Genomic DNA, 21,248 nt, shown 5'->3' with positions numbered 1-21,248 from the left:
GTGATAGGTACAGTTTCAAATTCTTTATTTTATTCTGTGCAAATTCATGGAGGATAACACTGAAGATAATTAAATTTTATTTCACTTGTTAAGTAGGTGTTTTATACAACCCTAAAAACCTTGTTATTGAAAAAATAAAACTTGTTTATTTGGTATGGCTGGATTCGGTTTTCTATAAGCTTTTCAACGAGCCCCCTCATGCCTTATGTTTCCATTTGAAAAAAAAATAGGGGTGGCTGGGGGTTAGGGGGTTGAAGAAAAATTAATTATTATATAACCGAAAGATGGTGAAAAATCAAAATCAATTAACGTGTTTCGGCGTTTTAAAAAAAATTAACTCATTCAAACAATATGAATTTTATTCCGAACTTTTGGCCATCCCTGTATATTCCTGTAGTCCAAGAGCTCAGAGGCAAAAAAGTGTCTGAAATGGCAAAGGCTAGTGATATTTAGTCTTTCCGACCATCCTTGTCCTTACCTATTAGTCCGGGCGATTAGGTTTTTTTTTTCAAAAATCGGGCCTAACTCAAATTTTATGGGCTTAAAGTTAAGTAAAAAATACACAGAATAAAAGCCTAAATTTGTGTATTTGTAGAGGTGGAGCGTCATATTGTTATAACAAAATAAAAAAAATAATTGCTCTTTTTTCAGTTTTTCGCTTAGGGATTTTGTTCCTGAGCAAATTTGCCACAAGGATAGGCTTTTGTGAAATTTTTTTACATTGCAAAATTAGCGGTGAAGAAACGTGCCAAATTTTCAGCATTAAATAAAAATAACGAATTTGACTGAAATTGGATGGAACTACAGGGAAAGATAACTGTTGGGGTAAAATCATGATAATAAAATACAGCAGCAAGCTAGTTATTTGATATTAATACATTTCATTTTAAACAGAAGCAGCTTATTAAGATAAAAAAGATGTTTAACATATTTTAGAATAAATGACTACACCCTTTCCAAGTTCAACCAGATGCCGCCCTCAGCAGAGTTGACAATGGAACTGGTAGATGCCTTTAGAGGTAGTGTGGTTTTCTTATCCAGTTTCACCCTGAATTTCCTCAACAGACAGGTCAGACCCACCCTCACTTGCATCAGACCGAACCTCTCTCCTAAAAATGAAACCAGGTTGAATTCTAATCCACACAGTTAAAAAATGATACAGAACGATTGAAGCGTTTGGGGAACGCATCCTGTTTCTTTATCATATAAAAATTTGTAGTACTGATAGAGACAGGCACAGGCTGCGATCTCCAAACACCTCAATAATTCTGGATCTCTCTGTATATAACCAGCTGTAGAGAAATTGTAGGAACAGATTTGTACTAAACTCTTGAGTGACCACCTGTGTGCTATTGTGCAACAAATCCAGTATATCTTTTAGCACAGACAATATAGCTTATTGCTCCAGACCGAGTGTTAAGTGTTGGAAATTGGCAAACCAAAAAGGATGCAGGGTCTCTTTAGCTGGAGCTAGGAGGCAGTTCTAGCGGTGGCTTTGTTGTCAAGTTATTAACTGGGCATACATAAATCGATCTAAAGATTTTCATATCATCAGCAAGTAATAGCTTATTACAGTCAACTACTTGACGAATGTCATTAATAAAAATTAGAAATGATACAGGCCCTAGGTTTGAGACCTGAGGAACTCCTAAAGTTGCAAAGTAATTGGGTGATACAGACCCATTATATGAAACAAATCTGACCCTATTATTTAAGTATGATTTAAATAGTGATAACGCGTTGCTGTTAAAGCCAAATTCGACGAGTTTTTTTAAAAGGATCAAGTCTGTCAAATGCCTTTTGCAAAATCTGTATAAATAGTTTCTACCTGACCGCCTTTATCTAAACTATCAGATACAAATTAAGTAACAGTAAATTTGTAACAGTAGATCTGTTCATCATAAAACCGTGCTGTTCCGCCACTAACTGACCCCTAATAAGATTGTTTATACGACTATAAAGTATAATTTCAAAAATTTTAGAAAAGTTGGAAAGGATAGATATAGGACGATAATTTCCAATATTCACTTTGTTGCCATTCTTAAAAATTTGGTACACCTTTGTTTCCAATCAAGTCGAAATATATTTGTCTTCAAGCATAAGTTAAATAATATTTTTAAAGGAACAACGAACACAGATATACTATCTTTTAGAATGGATGAGGGTAATTTATCTGGGCCAGATGTCATCTTATTTTTTAATTTTTTGGAAGGTAATAAAATTTCAGATTCAGATATAGGTTCAAAATTAATTAATACCGAGTTCTTACGTGAATTATTATTAGAGACATTGAGTTCAGAAGTAGACGGAATAAAAACACTTTAAACAAAATTTTTGTAGAAGCGATAAAGATTATATCTTGAGAATTATCTAAACAAAGATTTCCATCTTTCATTTTGTCGGGTATTCTAGTGCATCTATTGTATGAAATTGAATTTTGGACATTTTCTAGATACTTCTTATAAGCTTTCTTAATCTGATATTTAATTAACCTCAAATGTTTAAATTTCAATCATCAAATATTAAAAAAATTATGTTACTAGCTGTCCAAAATATCATTACGAATTTTGTTTATTTGGAAATATATTTTCTGCAGTATTTCAATACCAAAAAACGGAAATAGTAGCTAATTAACGAAATTATGATTAAATAACCTAACTGTGACACCGCTGCAGAATATCCGTTAGTCTAAGTTGAATACCTCTAGGTATTCGTTCATTCTTTAAAACATCTTCATCAATACCTACATCGTACATCTAAGTAAATACAGTTACGCAGAAAATAGGCATTGATAAAAAAGTGTACAAATTCGTGCGTACTCGTGACAACATTGCCAAACTGTTGTTTATCTGTTACTAGTATACGCGTACGAATGTCGGCCGTTGCATTTGATTCTTCCTAAAATTCTGCTGGTGGTGTACTCTATCGGCAATTTGGAAATTTACAACTGCTGGCCTATTCCAGTAACTGTTTGGAGCGAAGCTATATTAAATATCTTAATACTCACCAATACAATTCCTAGGACCTTGACCGAAAGGCATATAGGTGAACTGGTTCCTGTGCTTCCTCCTATCCTCGCTGAACCTTTCTGGATCAAACTTGGTTGGATTATCCCAGTATTCTTCATCGTAGTGTATGCCTTTTACGGATAAGATCAGTTTGGTGCCTTTCTCTATGATCAAATCTTCACCGGGTACCTTATAGTCTTTCAAACAGATCCGCTGCAGGGCCACTGCTGGTGGATGAACCCTCAGGGTCTCTGAAATCATGATCTTGCAATTAGTAAGAAGTATTTGAGATTGAATCGAAGTCTTGCACGCACAACAAATTCGAATCCAATTTTCGCGCACTCGCTGGAAAACACCTTAAAAAAAGGAAACAGTGGTACGCAAAAAACAGTCCGACATGGTCGAATCCAGATACCAACTGAATTGTGTATTGGTGGATAGCTTAGTACCTCGTGTTAATAAACCGCCGCAACGTTGTCACATTGCTCGACATGAATTTTATCGAATTTTAAATTTATTACAACGCTAATTATTTTTTAGAACTAAGTATAAAGAAGTTATTACATGAAGTTGGAGACTTTGATAATTTTTTTTTCGGAAATAGTTGAGTTTAGGAACCATGTCATATAAGGTATTTTTTGTTTATTTCAATGTCATCGTCTGTTAATATTAAGGCAGTCAAATTTCTAACACCCTGTAGATTGAAGTAATAATTAATGTTTTTTATTAGTTTTCCGATATCACATGCCAAGCTTCATAAAAATTATTTTACCAACACGATTTTACTACCTTAAGCCGATGCTTTAATGGAACAAGATAGCACCTTCTTACGGTGAATAGATACATTTTTTGTAGCAATTCAGAGTTAATAGGTTGACTTACTCGGAGAAACAAACTATCAGTCTAAAAGTATGAGAAATAAGGTGTTTGTTGTATTCAAACTGCTTACTTGGGGTATAATTCAATTAAATGGAGTTTTAAATCGCAATTTCCGCCAACTTGCCTGAATTTTCTATATAAGTTAGATTGAGATATGTAAGTAATAACAATAAGTGACAGTATTTTTTTTAACCACCGGTCAGGGATGAAAAAAGATAAATAAAGGAGTTTTTTAAGGTAACTCAAAAGAAGTAAGAGCTGAAAAAAAAAGTTTGTAGAGCATAAATTTCTACATAAAAATGGTCTATTGACTTTTTCTTGTAATATTAAAATTAACAGAGTTAAAAAATTATAAGCCGAAAGCTGAAAGAATTTTATATCTATTTTTTTCCAATCTACTCTAAAAAATGTAAGATGTAAATGTTCAGAGAAATATTTTAATTTTTAATAAAAAAGTTATAACAATTTCACAAAGCGAACGTGATTTTTTATCTTTGTCGTAAAATAAAGTTTCGAAAACAACTTATTTTAAATAATCAATCGAAAGGCATAAAAAAATTGTTTTAGTGTCATAAAAAATCATAAATATTAACGATTAAAATATTGAAATTGTTATAACTGTTACTAAAAATTAAAAAATATATACAGGGTGTTTCAGGATTAAGTCGACAAACTTTAAGGAGAATATTCCTAATAAAAAAATAAGAAAAAAATCAAGTATACATCTTTTTCCAAAGACGCTTCATTTTCGAAATATAGGGCGGAAATTCATTTCGAGCAATGTGGCAACGGCGCGGCGGATAACACGAGGTACTAAGCTGTCCAGCATTACGAAATTCAGTTGGTATCTGGAATTGGACCGTGTCTGAGTGTTTTCCAGCGAGAACGTGAAAATTTGATTCAAAGGTATCGTGCGTGCATCGAAAATGGTGGTGGACATTTTGAGCATATGTTATAGTTGGTTTTGTACTTGTGCTTTTATTAAAAATTGCCGAATTTTGCTTTTTGATAAGCACCTAAATAATTTTTAGTACGTATGATTATTTAGGAGACGTAAATCTTTGGGGTACTTTAATTACATATTTTTCAAATACATAATTTGATTAAAAATTAAGTTCCTGTTTTAAGAGATTCATAATTACTAAAATTCGAGCTAAAATTTAAGCACAACACTATATTCGTACTACAAAATCGATACATTTTATTTAATTTTTTTTAAAAATGGAAAACAATTATCTTGAAATTTACTAAAATGTTTAACAATAATAGCTGTTTACATTTTTTCCATAGGACAAGTCTGCCGCGTGCACACGCGGTATGTACCAGCTGTGTAGCGTTAGGTTAAGCGCTGTTGTCACGTTGTGATAAAACTCCCCAATATTAATACTCGCTGTATTTTGAAAACTGTTAATCTTACACCCCTGTAATATACAACTTTTTTGTTCATTTATGATTACTCTGTCTCATGCTGAAGTAATGGCAGTCAAACTTCTTACATCCTGTAGTGTAATTATTCTACGTACCATCTATAACTTGTCCAAGGTACTTCATCTCACTCAGCGAATCGTAGGTGACCTGGTCCTCGTACTTCGCCAAAACTTCCTTGATCTCTTCCCTGACTCTCTCCTGTATGTCTGGATTCGTGGCCAACTCGAATAGGGCGAAGGTCATGGTGGTGGAGCTGGTTTCAAAACCTGCTACGAAGAATAAGAAACCCTGAGCGATGATTTCGTTCATTGTCAAATTGTTGCCATCGCCTGGAACTAGAACAATATACAAGGTGAGTAAATACAACAAGGAATGGTGAATAAAGACAACAGTGATAAACGTAATCCTCCAGATGTGGAGGAAATATATTAAAATAGAGGGAGTAACGTGTATAATCTATAAAAATTAAACTACAGCTTCCTAATGCTATTTGTAATGGAAAACTCTTATGCGAAAAAGTTCTATCTTCGCGTTTTTTTTTTGTAAATTAAAGTTCATTTATTCAACGAAAATGAAGGCTGACCCTGTGTTATTTATTAAACACTTTGGAAATGGTTTTTATGCGACCCGAGATGCAACCATACATTGTCAAAAAATTTTGCAGTCAACTGATTTTGTATTTGTATTGAATTCATTATTCACTTAATTATTAAATATTAAGCATCGTCCATCGACCCATCAGTGTTAAAAAGTGAAAGATTCCATACAAAAGTTTTTATTTTGTAATTCCACGATAGTGACAGTGTAATTTTTATAAAGAAGTAAAAAATAAAGTTAGCGTGCCGATTACATTAAAAACGAGATTCTTATTTCTTATTTTGGTTAATTTTTTAGTTTGTGCACAAACTAGTTTTACAATGAACCGAGAAAACAATGCATTTACTATTTCCGAACGTGTTGATATGGTGCAGCCGGAGAAAATGCGCTCGCGGCGACTAGGTTGTACCGGGAACGATGGCCACAACGTCACCCCCCCATGTGCATGTACAATCCTACAGTGCGTTCAGCGGCTGCGAGATATGGGAAGTGTTATTCCTCGAGGAGAAGGACGTAGTCAGCATATTGAAGATGCAGTGTTGGAAAATCTCGACGAAAACCCCACAATTAGTACTCGACGACTCGCACAGCAAGTAGGAACCTCATCTCGTACTGTACATCGCATCTTAAAGCGCCAGCTGTTGCACCCCTAGCATTTGCAACCAGTTCAACAGATTTTACCCCCGGATTGTGATCAACGAATGCGTTTTTGCAGATGGTTTTTACGGCAATGTGCCAATCAAGTAGACTTTCCTACTTATGTTTGTATAACAGATGAGGCGGCATTTACCCGTGATAAAGTGAATTTCCATAATATGCACATATGGGTCGATGAAAATCCTCACGCGATTAGGGGAACTCATTTTCAACATCGGTTTTCGGTAAATGTTTGGGCTGACATAATAAGCGATGTACGTTTAAGTCCCTATTTCTTTGAAGGACGACTAAGTGGACCAACATATACTGACTTTTTGGAAAATTGGTTGCCTGAAGTATTGGACGATGTGGCATTACAGTTGGGGCACGCATGTTTTATCTTCAAGATAGGGCTCCTCCACACAGTACTCGAGAAGTAACGACACTTTTGTATGAAATGTTTCCTCAACGATGGACTGGACGCTTTAGTCCTGTGCCGTGGCCACCTCGGTCACCCGATCTAACTCCAATGGACTTTATCTTTGGATTCACTTGAAGTCATTGGTTTACTATACTCCAATTGCTACGGTGGAAGAATTGCGAAACCGTATACTTGAAGCTGCTGACACTATTAAGGGAGTACCTGGAATTTGGGAAAATATTCGCCATAATTGGGTGTGTCGCGTCGGTGCCATGCCTGTATCCGCGCTAATGGGGATTAATTTCAACATTTTCTCTAGAAATGGTAAATTTTATTTCATTTTCCATATTTTAATGGAGTTTGTGTAGTGTACGCAGTTGGCAATTGCAGATGCTTACGGATGTGGTTTTGTTTGCGAACTACTGCAATAACAACAATGCATATAAGATAGTAATTACTATTAATTATTTTAAAAAGAAAATGGCAGTTTTTTTTTCGCACAGCACACGGACAGGACCGTTCCAGAGAAAATTATACACCTGTCATTTTAAGCCAATTACATACTGTAATTTCGACAGTTGCCCATGGCAACCTTCAAATTTTTCGGAATTTTTCTTCCTCCTAAGCAAACAAAATTAATAAGTGGAATTTTTTTTTGACAGCTATCATATGGTTCAAAAATCAGTACCTATCCAGAACTATGCTTTGTAATGTTTTTATTTATTTTAAAATAATAAATAGATAGAAATAATTATTTACCAAATATTTGTTCCGAGATTTCTTCTATTAACGCTAAATGTTTTTGAAATTCTGGCTGGAACTCTTCTCTTCGCAACGGAGAGTAACGAGGAGCATAATTATTACCTTCATTTTTCATTTCCATCAAATGTCTGGTTTTACGTAAAAAAGATGGGATATCTTCCTCCAAAATCTTTTGAATAGCTGCGAAAAGGTTTTCTTGATGCGGACTGATTCCAGTTTTTTCAGTAAATATGGCAAATACTTTAAATTTTTATGAGACATAAGAATGTCCCCTATTTTGGTGCAAGAATTACATATACTATATGGTTTTAAATTAGTTTCTTGGTTGTTCACTGCCATGATTTAATTGTAAACAATTAGAAGCTAGAGAAAATTATTGTCAACGTGACGTATAGTGAAGACGATTTTGACATCACAAGCCTAAGCCTACTTGATTGCAGTTATGATTTTTTAAGAATCATTGATATATTGCCATAGACATCGCTTTCCTACAAAAACTTACTTTCCTTCTATTTTAGTAATACTAAGTGAATTGTATTGCAAAGGTAAATATTTGAATTCAAATATTAACAGTCTCATTTATTACTAAAGTGAAAGGAACGTGTTGAGTTGTTTTTATGTTTTCGTAATTTTCATTTCCAAAACGAGCCATTTTTGAATTTAAAAAAAATGCGTGAAATGCGATTAGATTATGTGACGTTTAAGAAGAAAAAAATGTCATGCACCACAAAACAATGTCTACCTGTCAAGCCAACTTTATTTTGGCGAAATAAGTTTCAAAATGAAACATGTCAAATTTTTAAAATAAATTTTGGTAAAATTTTCTTACCGAATTCCCCACGTCCTTAAATTAATGTCCGGAAATTTTTCCTCAATCACGCATTTTTCTCACAAGGGAGATTATAAGAGAAAATATTTTGATCCATAAATGAACTTTAACTTATGAAAAAAAAAAACGCAAAAATATAACTTTTTCGTATAAGACTTTTTTATTACAAATATCGTTAGGAAACTGTATTTTAATTTTTACAGATTATACGCGCCACACCCTGTATATTCAATGTTGAATATTTTAAGCTTAAAACTTCTAAGGCGTCTCGAAAAAAGCCGATTTTTTTTAAGCCGTGAATCAAAGAGCTCGACACTTCGGTGCGTTAAAAAAGAGGAGGGAAGGACTCTATTATCGCTCTGCGGTACACTATATACTATACTACTATACCGCCTATTTTAAAATGTCGAAGTGACTGTCGCTCACCGCTGTGGCTATTTTCCTGTCCCTCTTTTGTATTCCTGATATCCATAAGCAACTGAAGAAAATCCTTCCTGACGACATTGTTTTTTTCGCGATACGACACGGTGTTTCTCACCACATTGCTAAAGAAGTCTACGGTATCTTTTGAGCCTTGACGTAACCCCAAAAATCGGGCTACCTTGGGAAAATTCTGACGGAACATCGCCTTGACGGCTCTCAGCTTAGAAACGGTCACAATTTTGTTTCCGAAACGTCGGAAGGCTGAATTTGGTTCCTTGAAGCTGTTACAGTCAAGTCCAAATGCGCAGGAACCTATGACGTCGGTGGAGAAGCAAGCTGAAAACAAAATGTCGACGACAGTTCTAAATGTTCATTTTTTTTCATTTGTAGAGCATTATTACGTACATAGAATCTCCTTGATGTCTACAGGCTCTTCCGGCTTGATATTTTCCTCAATGTGGTTCTCAAGGACCAGACCACAATCCACCAGAGTCTGGAACATCGCCTTCAGCTTGCCAGAGGTGAATGTAGGCGTCAATTTGGCCCTGAGGTTCCTCCATCTTGTGCCGGTTAGGAACAACAGATTGCTACCTGCAAAAATGATTGGTTTATCAATAACAAACGAATCTTTTTAACAGAGGTCTATCTTACCGATAGGATCGTCTTTATCGCTTGCGAAAATTCCCCTGTCCATAAAGTATTGAAAATCCTTGGTTAGAATGTTCTTTATGAAGTCCAGGTCCAGTACCAATAAGTGAGGGGCCACCAACATATATATTCCACAGTATTTCCAACCTAAAACGAAAAGATGTTTTGAGTTAAAACCTATAAAAATAGTATTAAGTGAATTGTTAACATTTTACTAGTCGTTTTGATATCTTTGCAGATCAACACATAAATTTCGTCATCATTCCAATAGGTTTTTTTGTTTAGAACAAGGTTACCAAAAAGCTGAATATGTATATTTCGTCCTTTCTGTAAAGAAGTTAATATACAGGGTGCCCCGGAAATGGTAGGCAATCTCTCGGATATGGATAGATAATGAGAAAATAATGTCACAAGTTCATATAAAATTTTTTCCTCCGGGCTCACCCTGTAGAGTTATTAGCTCTTGAAGTTGAGAATTAAAAATAGTTTTTTTTGCTGTAACTTTTATATTTTTCAATAAATTTTGAACATTTTTTGGCTGGATCTATAATTTTTGAAGCTGCTTTGGATGATAATATGAAATCCTCGATAATAATTATGGGGGCCCGGGGGCAAAGCACCCCCCACCAAAATTTCTAGAAAAAAAATTTTTGTTCCACTATACCCCAAATTTTCCATCATTTTATAAAAATTTATGGTATTTTACGTAAAAAAGGTATACTTGTTGAATATCCATAAAATAGATATTTTTTGAGATAAACCCGTTTAAAGAGGAAGGTACCATTTAATTTGAGACATTTTATTTAATTGAAACACAGATTTAATCGTGGTTGGCTTTGACATGTCAGAGTATGCCAAAGGCAATTAAATTGTCAAACTTGTCAAATACGTAGTTTTAAATCTAAGACTCATCTCATAACTCATAATTTGTTATAAAATATGGAGTATTCCAATGAAGAATATGCTGATATGCATTTAATGTACGGGCGGGCTCTTTGTAATGCTTCGGCAGCAAGAAGATTTTATCAGCATTCTTATCCTAATAGAAGGATTCCGGATCGCAAAACTTTCGAACGTATTGATCAAAGATTAAGAGAAACTGGTAAAATACGATTACTATTATTAAACAAAATGGATATTAAATAAATTTTAATGTCTTTAGGTCAGTTTGCTCCTGTTACTGCAAACAGGGGTGCCCCGCGAACAGCACGTACAGTTGAAGTAGAGGAAAATATACTGGACGAAGTTGCTGCTCATCCAACAGTTAGCATTAGGTCATTATCTTCTTTTACCAATGTTCCAAAGACCACTGTTGCAAGAATCCTTAGAGAACAGCTTCTTCACCCTTACCATATCCAAAAAGTGCATGCTCTTAATCCTGATGATTTTCGTGCAAGAGTACAGTTTTCTCAATGGTTTCTTCAGAGACATGAGCAAAATCCTATGTTTACGAGATTAATTCTGTATACTGACGAAGCAAGTTTTGGGAGGAATGGAGTTATTAACTCCCATAATTTACATTATTGGTCTGATGAGAACCCACACGCTATTATTGAAACTAGGCACCAAAGACAATTTTATGTTAATGTTTGGAGTGGAATTATTGGTCCTTACTTATTGGGTCCATTTGTGTTACCCCCTAGACTGAATGGTCAACGTTACCTAGATTTCCTTGTGCATCAATTACCACAACTGTTAGAAGATGTTGATCTTGAAACCAGAAATGCACTGATATTCATGCACGATGGGGCGCCGCCTCACTTTAGTGCTGCAGTAAGGGACCATTTAAACGAGGTATATCCTAATCGCTGGATAGGTCGCGGTGGACCTATTCATTGGCCTGCCCGAACTCCAGATATGAACCCACTTGACTTTTTCTTTTGGGGGCACTTGAAAAATCTTGTTTATTCCACACCTGTAACCACTAGAGAAGAATTAGAAGAAAGGATTTTTTATTGTGCAAATGAAATACGACAAAATCCTGAAATGTTATGGAGAGTGCAACAGTCTTCTGTTAAACGAGCTCGTATTTGTATAAGAGAAGGTGGAACTAATATTGAGAATTTATTATGAATTATATTAGTTACAAAATTTTGATTGTCATGCACTTTTCGTTTAGTTAGTTTAGTTAAGTCCAAATTCTCATAATTTGGAACACTGCTATTGCAAATTATTTGTCCTTTATTCTGATATGTAAAAGCCAACTACGATTAAATCTGTGTTTCAATTAAATAAAATGTCTCAAATTAAATACCTTCCTCTTTAAACGGGTTTATCTAAAAAAATATCTATTTTATGGATATTCAACAAGTATACATTTTTTACGTAAAATACCATAAATTTTTTTAAAATGGTGGAAAATTTAAGGTATAGTGGAACAAAAATTTTTTTTCTAGAAATTTTGGTGGGGGTTGCTTTGCCCCCGGGCCCCCATAATTATTATCGGTGATTTCATATTATCATCCAAAGCAGCTTCGAAAATTATAGATACAGCCAAAAAATTTTCAAAATTTATTGAAAAATACAAAAGTTACAGAAAAAAAACCATTTTTAATTCTCAACTTCAAGAGCTAATAACTCTACAGGGTGAGCCCGGAGGAAAAAATTTTATATGAACTTGTGACATTATTTTCTCATTATCTATCCATATCTGAGAGATTGCCCACCATTTTCGGGACACCCTGTATAAAAGGCGAAGGCCTACTACGTTGATAAACACATTTGATTAAGCGAACGCTGTTCTCCGTTATGAACATAATATACATTTAACCCATGCTTGTGCCAAATAATGGTAAGTGCCTGAATTTCATTCTCTGAACGTACAACATTTCTAAGTGCCCACGTATCATAATTAATGTGTAAATTAAAGTGTACACAGCCACACACAAAAAAAAGTTGTCTGTACTTTTCATGCGACATATGATTTTCGTAGTATTTTTGCCTCCTGATCACGAATCCGGTGTCAGAATTGAGCTATCACATCACAGGAATTTCCTAACCTCAAAAAACAGATCAAAGATAGCAAAAATTTACGAAAAAGTACAAGGAAAAATGAAGAATTGATGGTTCTTTTTCTAACCTCAAAAAAACGGGTCAATTAAAGTCAGATAATAATAGTAATAATAATAATAATATGGCCGACAAAATTTTCAAAAAATAACAGATTCGCGCCAAATTTGGTATACGGGAGTTTTCGGGGTCGCTGGTCACTAGAGTTCGGGGTTTTCGTCGGCTAGTCATAGGCGTGTTTATCGTAAACAAATAAATAATCAGGTATAAATAAAAATATATAATTTTTCGTACTTTATCAGCAAAGGGTCGTTTTTTACCCCTTGGTGCGTTCGACATTATTAGAATATTAAAACACGCATACGCGAAGCAAACGAGAAGCCAATAACTACCGTTATTACCGGTTTCGTACGATGCGCTGTAGTGAAAGGCCGACGCGACGGTTATGATCATCCGACCGAGTCCCGAACTCTACTGACCACGAAATCGAGGTCAGAATGCGAAATTCATTTTTTATTTACTTTATAACTCGAGTACCCAATCATTTTTTAACCTTCTTTTTTCGGTTATACCTTGTTCTTTTTTCTGTAAAAGATCTATTCACAGGTTTTCTGCCTAATCTCAGGTAATAAAGTACAGGGTGATTCACTATATCTTGGACCCACCCCCCTTTAACTTTTTTTTGGAAAGTTATAAAAAAATGTGAAATATAAAAGTTGCACGAGTTTTTATGAATTTTTCGAAAATGGTAATAGAAAAACAAATGAAGTCGAAACAAAATGGCCGCGGATGTTAACTTTGTTAAGTTAAATGGAACACCCTGTATATTTTTACATATTTGGATAGAACGTTCCCTGTCGAGCATAGTCATGTAGGGTTTGTTGGGTCCATCGCTAACAATAAGCGATATACTATTAAAAAACCAGAATAAGGTTCTTTATTAAGAAAATAAGACATCTTGTAATTGTTAAACATTTTTCAAGCATTTCTGCCTTTTTCCAATTACGTAAGGATATACAGATTTAGTTATAATATATTTTATATATTTTGACAGATCAGACATTGATATGGTCCAAAATGCGTNTTTTCGAAAATGATAGTAGAAAAACAAATGAAGTCGAAACAAAATGGCCGCGGATGTTAACTTTGTTAAGTTAAATGGAACACCCTGTATATTTTTACATATTTGGATAGAACGTTCCCTGTAGAGCATAGTCATGTAGGGTTTGTTGGGTCCATCGCTAACAATAAGCGAGATACTATTAAAAAACAAAAATAAGGTTTTTTATTAAGAAAATAAGACATCTTGTAATTGTTAAACATTTTTCAGGCATTTCTGCCTTTTTCCAATTACGTAAGGATATACAGAATTAGTTATAATATATTTTATATATTTTGACAGATCAGACATTGATATGGTCCAAAATGCGTATAGGTATTTTAAAGAAATCTCACTAATTGGGCCGTGAGACGCCTAATTACTCATGGACAATGTGATATGGTAGGCCGTGACAGTGACAGGTAATGCCATGACATCAGTGTTATTGTTTGACAGTTTGTGTTATTATTTAATTAAAATGGTTAAACAGAAGTAGAAAATTGAAATATTATAGTAATAAAAAAAAGCAGAAATGCCTGAAAGTGGTCTAACAATTACAAGATGGATTATTTTCTTAATAAAAAAACTTCTTTTCGTTTTTTTAAAGCTTATCTTGCTTATTGTTACAGATGGACCCAACAAACCCTAAATGGCTATGCTCGACAGGGAATGTTCTATCCAATTATGTAAAAATATACAGGGTGTTCCATTTAACTTAACAAAGTTAACATCCGCGGCCATTTTGTTTGGACTTCATTTGTTTTTGTACTGTCATTTTCGAAAAAATCATAAAAAATCGTGCAACTTTTATGTTTCACATTTTTTTATAACTCTTAAAACAAAAAAGTTAAAGGGGGCTCAAAATATAGTGAATCGCCCTGTACATAACTAATTGATTAAATTTTTAAAAATGAATTTTATAAATTTGATCTCTAATTCGTGATTACCAAATTTGGCGCTAATTTTTTTTTAAGGTTAGAAAAAGAATAATCAATTCTTCATTTTCCTAGCACTTTTTCATGAATTTTTGCTATTTTTGACCTGTTTTTTTGAGGATAGGAAATTCCTGTGATATGATAGCTCAATTCTGACACCGGATTCGTGATCAGGAGGCAAAAATACTACAGATAACATACGTCGCATGAAACAATTTTTTTTTGTGTAGCTGTGTAATTTATTAGCTCTCTTTCCCAAATTGATGTCGTTACGGTTTTGTTTGTAAGGATGGTAAAGAAATAATTGATCGGGTTACACATACCAGGAATGTTATTCCATTTATTGCAATAACAAAGTTGACTCATACATTCCCGGAGTTTTAAACTAAAATCTGTTGTGCCCTGGGCATCATAATTCAAAAACTATATATCCTGTCGAACATTAGATGCTACATTCTCCAAAACGTCGAGCAAATCATTTCGTTAAAAAATTGTAGATACTAGTTATCTATGTGGCAGAATGGAATGTTGGTATAGGATACGATCTGGACTCGAATCTCTAGAATGTTTTCTATGAACAATATACGACTATTATGGAAGTAATTTTCTTCTATGTTAATGTTGCCTTGTATCGACAAACATTTTGTAAAGAAATTTTCATTTTCGTTAGTCCGTTTCAGTAACGGCACACAAAAATAGTGGATGGTCTTCTGGAGACATCGCTTGTAGATGATGAATGTAATATGGACATAGTTAATTTTCGTGTAGACTTTTCAAAATTTACGTACGTACGTTGTTTTTGGACAGTGCTAAGAATTTTTTCCTCGATCTGTGATGTGGTTGCATTCGTATCTTTAGAGTCCGGGAGCATAGAGAGTAGTTGAACACTCAATGATGCCAGTTGACATCTGGAGTTCTAAGGATTCCTTGGGTGTGATGGTTTCTACCCTTGTTACAGATCCGGAAAAGGTTCCAGTTTTGGTAACAATAAGTCGATTGAAACTACTATTAAGAAAGAAAGTACAACCGAGGATTCAAGAACTACTGAAAAATAGGGACAAGTGCTACTAAAATTTGGAATTCAAATTTTGTTTTTTCTTATTTATTTATACTTTTTAATCCATTGCTAACAGGAAAGTAGCAAAATATTGCGAAATAAGTAAATGTTTTGTTATTATAAAACTTTTTTCCGATTGTGTAATGCAATGGCATCAACTAAATCCACTTAAACATGACTTGGGTAAATACTCTATAATTTTTTGAACCTATAATAGAGACCATAAGATACGTTTAGATAGAATTCCAAGAAAATCATGGGAACTACTGCCTTCAAATTTTCCGCCAATGTCTTTCTACCTCGGGTATCGACTGCGGTTAACTCCAAGGAAGTAACGCTGGGGTCTTGTATCTCAACAAATATCGTACGGACTATATTATTGTTGATTTATAGCACTCCTTAGCATTACATACCTTTATTTTTCGCCGTCTTGTACAACCGAACAATACTTTCGCCCGTATTCGTAGTGAACGGGTTGCTCAAGTTCCCGAAGGGTATTTTGGGTTCGATGTGGGGCACATTCTTGTTCTTCCAATACTGATAGGTCCATTTGAAATAGGCGTAAGCTACGGCCAACAGGGCTATTACTACGCCTACTAAGTTCAACGAAGCTGATACCAGGTAGGACATTGTACTGAAAATAAAATTAAAGAAAAAAAGTTGAAAATATCTTTTGTTTGTGATCTTGAATGGGATCCGTGAAGTTAGTTCTTTTTCGCCAAATTTAAAATAGTTTTTTCATTAATTTGTGAGTTATCTGTAACTTGGCTTAACATTTGAGGGTATTAGCCCAAAGAAAGCAGCTAGGGTAGGAGCTCGACGCTATATAGGTGGTAGCCCGGTAATTAGCAGGAGCCGAATACAATTACTTACAAATAACCTACTAATCCAAGAAGTTGTCTTCCAGACATGTTTCTCCCTATATCTCTCAATTGTGACTTTTCAATGGAGGCAGGGAAGGCTAGCCCCCTCAAAACGTTTTGAGTAAATTTTTTATTTATACTGTTCGATTAACTTTTATATATTTTTTTTACCTCTTTTTATTCTGTTCTATTGCTTGCTATCAATACGAGATCTTCTGTAAATGCCGGATACTGATGATTAGTAACAGCAAAATTATGAAAGCATTTGAATCCATCGCGTCAAACTAACTACAATCCCCAATATTTATGAAATATCTGTAGTTTTGTCAAGATTATTAAACAATAATGAAAACAAATTGCTCTATGTACCATTCTTAGAGATTAGAAATGTTAGGGTGGCTGCAATATGGTACAGGTACACAACCTTTGCCTTCTTATAACTGCACTCTTTACATATACATTAGAATATACATACAGGGTGGCCAAATGAAAACGAAACAGAGCCATTTTCAGGAACTGCGTCAAGATTGTAGAAAAACGCTCAGACCCGTCGATTTTAGAATAAAGAGGGACATTCTTTGCTGGTATTTTTGACTCCGCCACTTTCACCTCCAAGCAAGGGATAAACATCACCCCAAAATATTTAAATGGCATTGGGGGTTGAGTAATATTGCTTTTGAAAGCTCTTACAATTCTCTTTACAACAGACTTTAAATTTTATAAATCCGCCCGGCGAAACATTAACTTCACATTTTAATAATCCCACTTTTCTCGTCATTGTATAATAACAAGTACATGTCTGCCTTTGATCCGAAGCTTCACATCGATCAAATTATTCTATACTTATCTAGCAGCAACCTAATGCCTGCATTCTCGTTTGTGCGTGTGTGAGTTAGTCAAACTCACGTTTTGCTTGGTCGAGTGTGTGGCACGTATTTTTATGGTAGTTAGTATCATGTGTATCATGAGCTTAGAGCGGCACACAGCTTGATAATAGATTAACCAACTAGGTATTATTAGAAAAATTACAAAATTGAACCTAATACTACTGGTTAGAGTGTGTGGACGCAAGACATTATATGGATTAGTCTTTTTGAGATGGTTGCGACTTTTTTCGAGATTTATTTTACTTTCATTTTAACCATGAGTAAGCAGTGAACTAAACATTTTAAATACAACTGTTCTATTTTTTCACCACAAATATTTAACTAAAAATGTTTATTACATATTTACTTTGTAAAGAGAGCAAGATAGTATTGTTTAAAATTCTTTGTTTTGTTAAAGATTTTGTATTGTTTTGGTAAATTCTATTACAACTTTTCCAGCTTCTGAACATTCAAAATAAAACAAAAGGTAAACTTGACACAGTGACCGAAACGCAGGATATATGTATACAGGGTGTAAAATTGTAAAAAACAAGAAAATGGTTTCTGGTTAAAAAATTTCACGTAAAAAAATCTCTCCGCTCCTTCCCTCTGTATTTATGCCCCTTATATTTTTTATTTTTTCTTTAAATACGGAGAAAGTTACAAAAAATAAATTATGTGCACTTTTCCTACTACCGAAGTGGAATTTATTGGATAATTTCGTGATCTTCGGTTGAAAGGGGTAGAAGTAACCACCCACACAGGTAAATTCTTGCACAATTCTTTTTCTCTCTCCAACACGGATATTTAAAAAAATGTTTCAGACAACTTGATTTATTTGAACTAAATTTGATCTCCTCTATTATTTTCGTAAATGTAACAGTTTTTCAGCAAAAAAATAAAATACGCCTGGATGCAGGACTTTGGTGCGTGGGGGACCTTTTTTTTAATAATAAAAACACATTAAAATTAACAAAAATTGATTGAATCAAGCCTTAATTACGATCACCTTTACATTATGCTGTATTCGTAAGAAACTACTTGGATAAAATCTTTCGAGATAAGTGGATATGGCGAGAAGGATCAATTGAATGGCCACCTAGGTCTCCAGATCTAACACCTCTAGATTTCTTTTCGCGGGAATACTTAAAAAGCATACCAAAATAGACCACGAAATCTAGATGCATTAACAGAACCCATTCGGATGAAGATGGCACAAATAACTCCGGAAGTTATAGACAAAGTTCGAGAAGAGTTTACTGCGTTTACAGACAATTTAGCTATCGCCCCAAACCGCTACAGAAATAGGCCAGCGGTATTAAATTTCCGAAATGCCGATAAAGTACACCACCAGCAGAATTTTAGGAAGAATCAAATGCAGCGGCCCGCATTCCTACGCATATCCTAGCAACATATAAACAACACTTTGGCAATGTTGCCAGGCGTACTTACGGATTTATTTTGTACTTACAAATTTTATCAATATCTGCTTTTTGTGTTACTGTATTTACATAAATGTATGATGTAGGTAGATATTGACAAAAATGTTTTAAATAATCAACGAATATGTATGTAGTTTCATATGATATTCTGCAGCGGTATTACAGTTAGGTTATTTAATTATAATTTCGTTAACTAGCTACTATTTTCATTTTTTGGTATTGAAATGGTGCAGAAAATATATTTCCAAATAAACAAAATCCGTACTAATATTTTAAACAGCTTGTAATATATATTTTTTTAATAGTTGATGATGATAAATTTATTTAATATACAAGGTGGGTTATTATTACGTCGCGGGATGTAGGTACAGGTTTTTTTTTGTATTTTGACATCCACTTATAGGTTCAATAATTAAAGATAGAAAAAAAAAATTAAATACAAATGTACGACTTTTCCTTTATTTATTTTGATATCAAAATTTGCTCGCATAAAATATATGTTTAAAGTAAAAAAATCACTAAAAAATTAAAATTCGTCATTGAAATAACAAACAACGATTTTTATAACTAACCTTTACAACCACATAGGGAGAATACCTAAAAACGAAATAACAATACCTACAATTTTTACAAATTTTCAACATGCAAAAAATTGTGATGATACACAGTTGAAAATATGCTTTAATTTATTTATTGCTTTAAAAAGAGTTATTAAACCTGTATTTTTTCTTTCAATACTTATAAATTTTGAGGTCTTTAATAATATATTTTGTTGAAGTATCCCTACAAGAATATGTATAAAAGACTGAGATCGAGGCTGTTCTCTGGCTATCTAAGGTTTCTAATAATATTTTTTACTGTGTTTGTCATTCAGAATAAATTTACCGATATTCATGAAGAACTTTTGCACATTATTGTTATTTGAATAATACAGTTTAATTATGTTTTATTTTTCGTCATCAGAATAACCCATTGTAACTTTTTTAAATTAACATTTTTGCTTGTCCCTCGGAAATGACTCGAAATATCAAAAAATCTCCCATGGTTCTGATTGGTGATGTGAGTGAAAAACGTCCAAAGTCCGGACGTCGAAAAAAAAAATCGGGACCAACGGTGTGTGACATCATAGAATAAAAAAGGGTTTATAACTCGGAAACGGTGCGTTGAATCGAAAAAATACTTGAAAAAATCCCATATGTCCCTTCTGCGTTAAATGCAAAAGAACAAGACATGTATGAGGTAATATAGTAAAAAAGGTCTTATAACTCGGAAATGGTGCGACCCTAGGTTGCGATTATCCGTTCTGCGTTTAATTGAAAAGGTCGGAAGCCCGTCTGTCGAAAAACAAAAAAGTTTGTCAATAATTGCAACAGCAATAGCGAACGCATTATCTTATCCCTCATTGATTGATGATTTGTTGTTTTTTATTTAATAAATTTCGTATCAACCACCCTTAGGTTCTAACAATTTTATTAAATAAAAAATTATGGTACTATTCTCAAGGAAATTTTACATTTTTTAATTTTTTTGAAATAAATAATTAATTAGGTAAATTATTCATAGCTTTAATTCTAACTTGATTTATTTTATTTAGCATTTCTACAAATGTCATTTCCAAACAAAAGATAAGTTCTATATCTCTTTACATAATTACATGCATTAAATTTGTTTGGCAGTTATTATTTGTCAACAAAGCCACCGCTAAGACCTTGCATCCTTTTTAGGTTGCCAATTTCCAGCATTTGAAGTGCGGTCTGAGGCGATAAGCTATATTGTCTGTGCTTAAACGTATTGATATGGTTTACTAAAGAATTTACAAGACCAAAAGAGCTAACGCATGACTCACATTTGTATTTAAAAAACTTCGATGACTTCATCACTGGCTCACAGATGACGTCATATGTAAAACAAATATCTCGCAGAACGTACTTTTAAAAATAAAAATTGATCTGCTACAGGAGTTTTGTTGGAGGTCCCCGATTTAAGAAATAATTAATGCATTCCTATTATTTGCAACATACTGTATAAAAATCCAAAGGTAGGTGTTCTAAAGGATTACGCGCACTGAATTTTCTCGTCTCGGAGCATCCCGGCTCAACCAGCTGATCGTAGAGGTAAAGACTATGCGAGCCAGAAGATTCGGAAAAGAGCAGATCCAATCAGGAGCAAATTAAGTTGCGCACAAAAAATATCCGAAATGCGGCGACTTTTCGATATTGCGCAATTGCCCATCTTTGAAACAATACGCATTTCATATTTCTACATTATCTAAACAAGTAAAATATTTTTGTTTAATACTCACCAATTTTTTAATGGATCGTCTCTACAGAACACGATGGAAAACAG

The 21,248-nt window shown here is 33.9% G+C and overlaps 1 protein-coding gene across 1 annotated transcript in view; it reads right to left on the bottom strand.

Annotated features, from left to right (window-relative positions):
- The window catches only part of LOC108915211, a 30,634-nt gene extending 9,386 nt beyond the window's left edge, over nucleotides 1–21,248 (bottom strand). Inside the window, exons 1-8 of the mRNA XM_018721191.1 lie at nucleotides 21,205–21,248; nucleotides 16,145–16,365; nucleotides 9,635–9,778; nucleotides 9,389–9,574; nucleotides 8,987–9,319; nucleotides 5,411–5,650; nucleotides 3,008–3,259; nucleotides 950–1,109 (exon numbers count right to left, since the gene is read on the bottom strand). Of these exons, the coding sequence (XP_018576707.1) occupies nucleotides 950–1,109; nucleotides 3,008–3,259; nucleotides 5,411–5,650; nucleotides 8,987–9,319; nucleotides 9,389–9,574; nucleotides 9,635–9,778; nucleotides 16,145–16,361 (1,532 nt within the window). The 5' untranslated portion in view covers nucleotides 16,362–16,365; nucleotides 21,205–21,248. The remainder of the gene's footprint in view (nucleotides 1–949; nucleotides 1,110–3,007; nucleotides 3,260–5,410; nucleotides 5,651–8,986; nucleotides 9,320–9,388; nucleotides 9,575–9,634; nucleotides 9,779–16,144; nucleotides 16,366–21,204) is intronic.

The sequence above is a fragment of the Anoplophora glabripennis genome, unplaced genomic scaffold, assembly GCF_000390285.2.
Source record: "Anoplophora glabripennis isolate ALB-LARVAE unplaced genomic scaffold, Agla_2.0 scaffold155, whole genome shotgun sequence".
Taxonomy (NCBI): domain Eukaryota; kingdom Metazoa; phylum Arthropoda; class Insecta; order Coleoptera; family Cerambycidae; genus Anoplophora; species Anoplophora glabripennis.
This window is presented reverse-complemented; position numbering and strand designations above follow the sequence as displayed.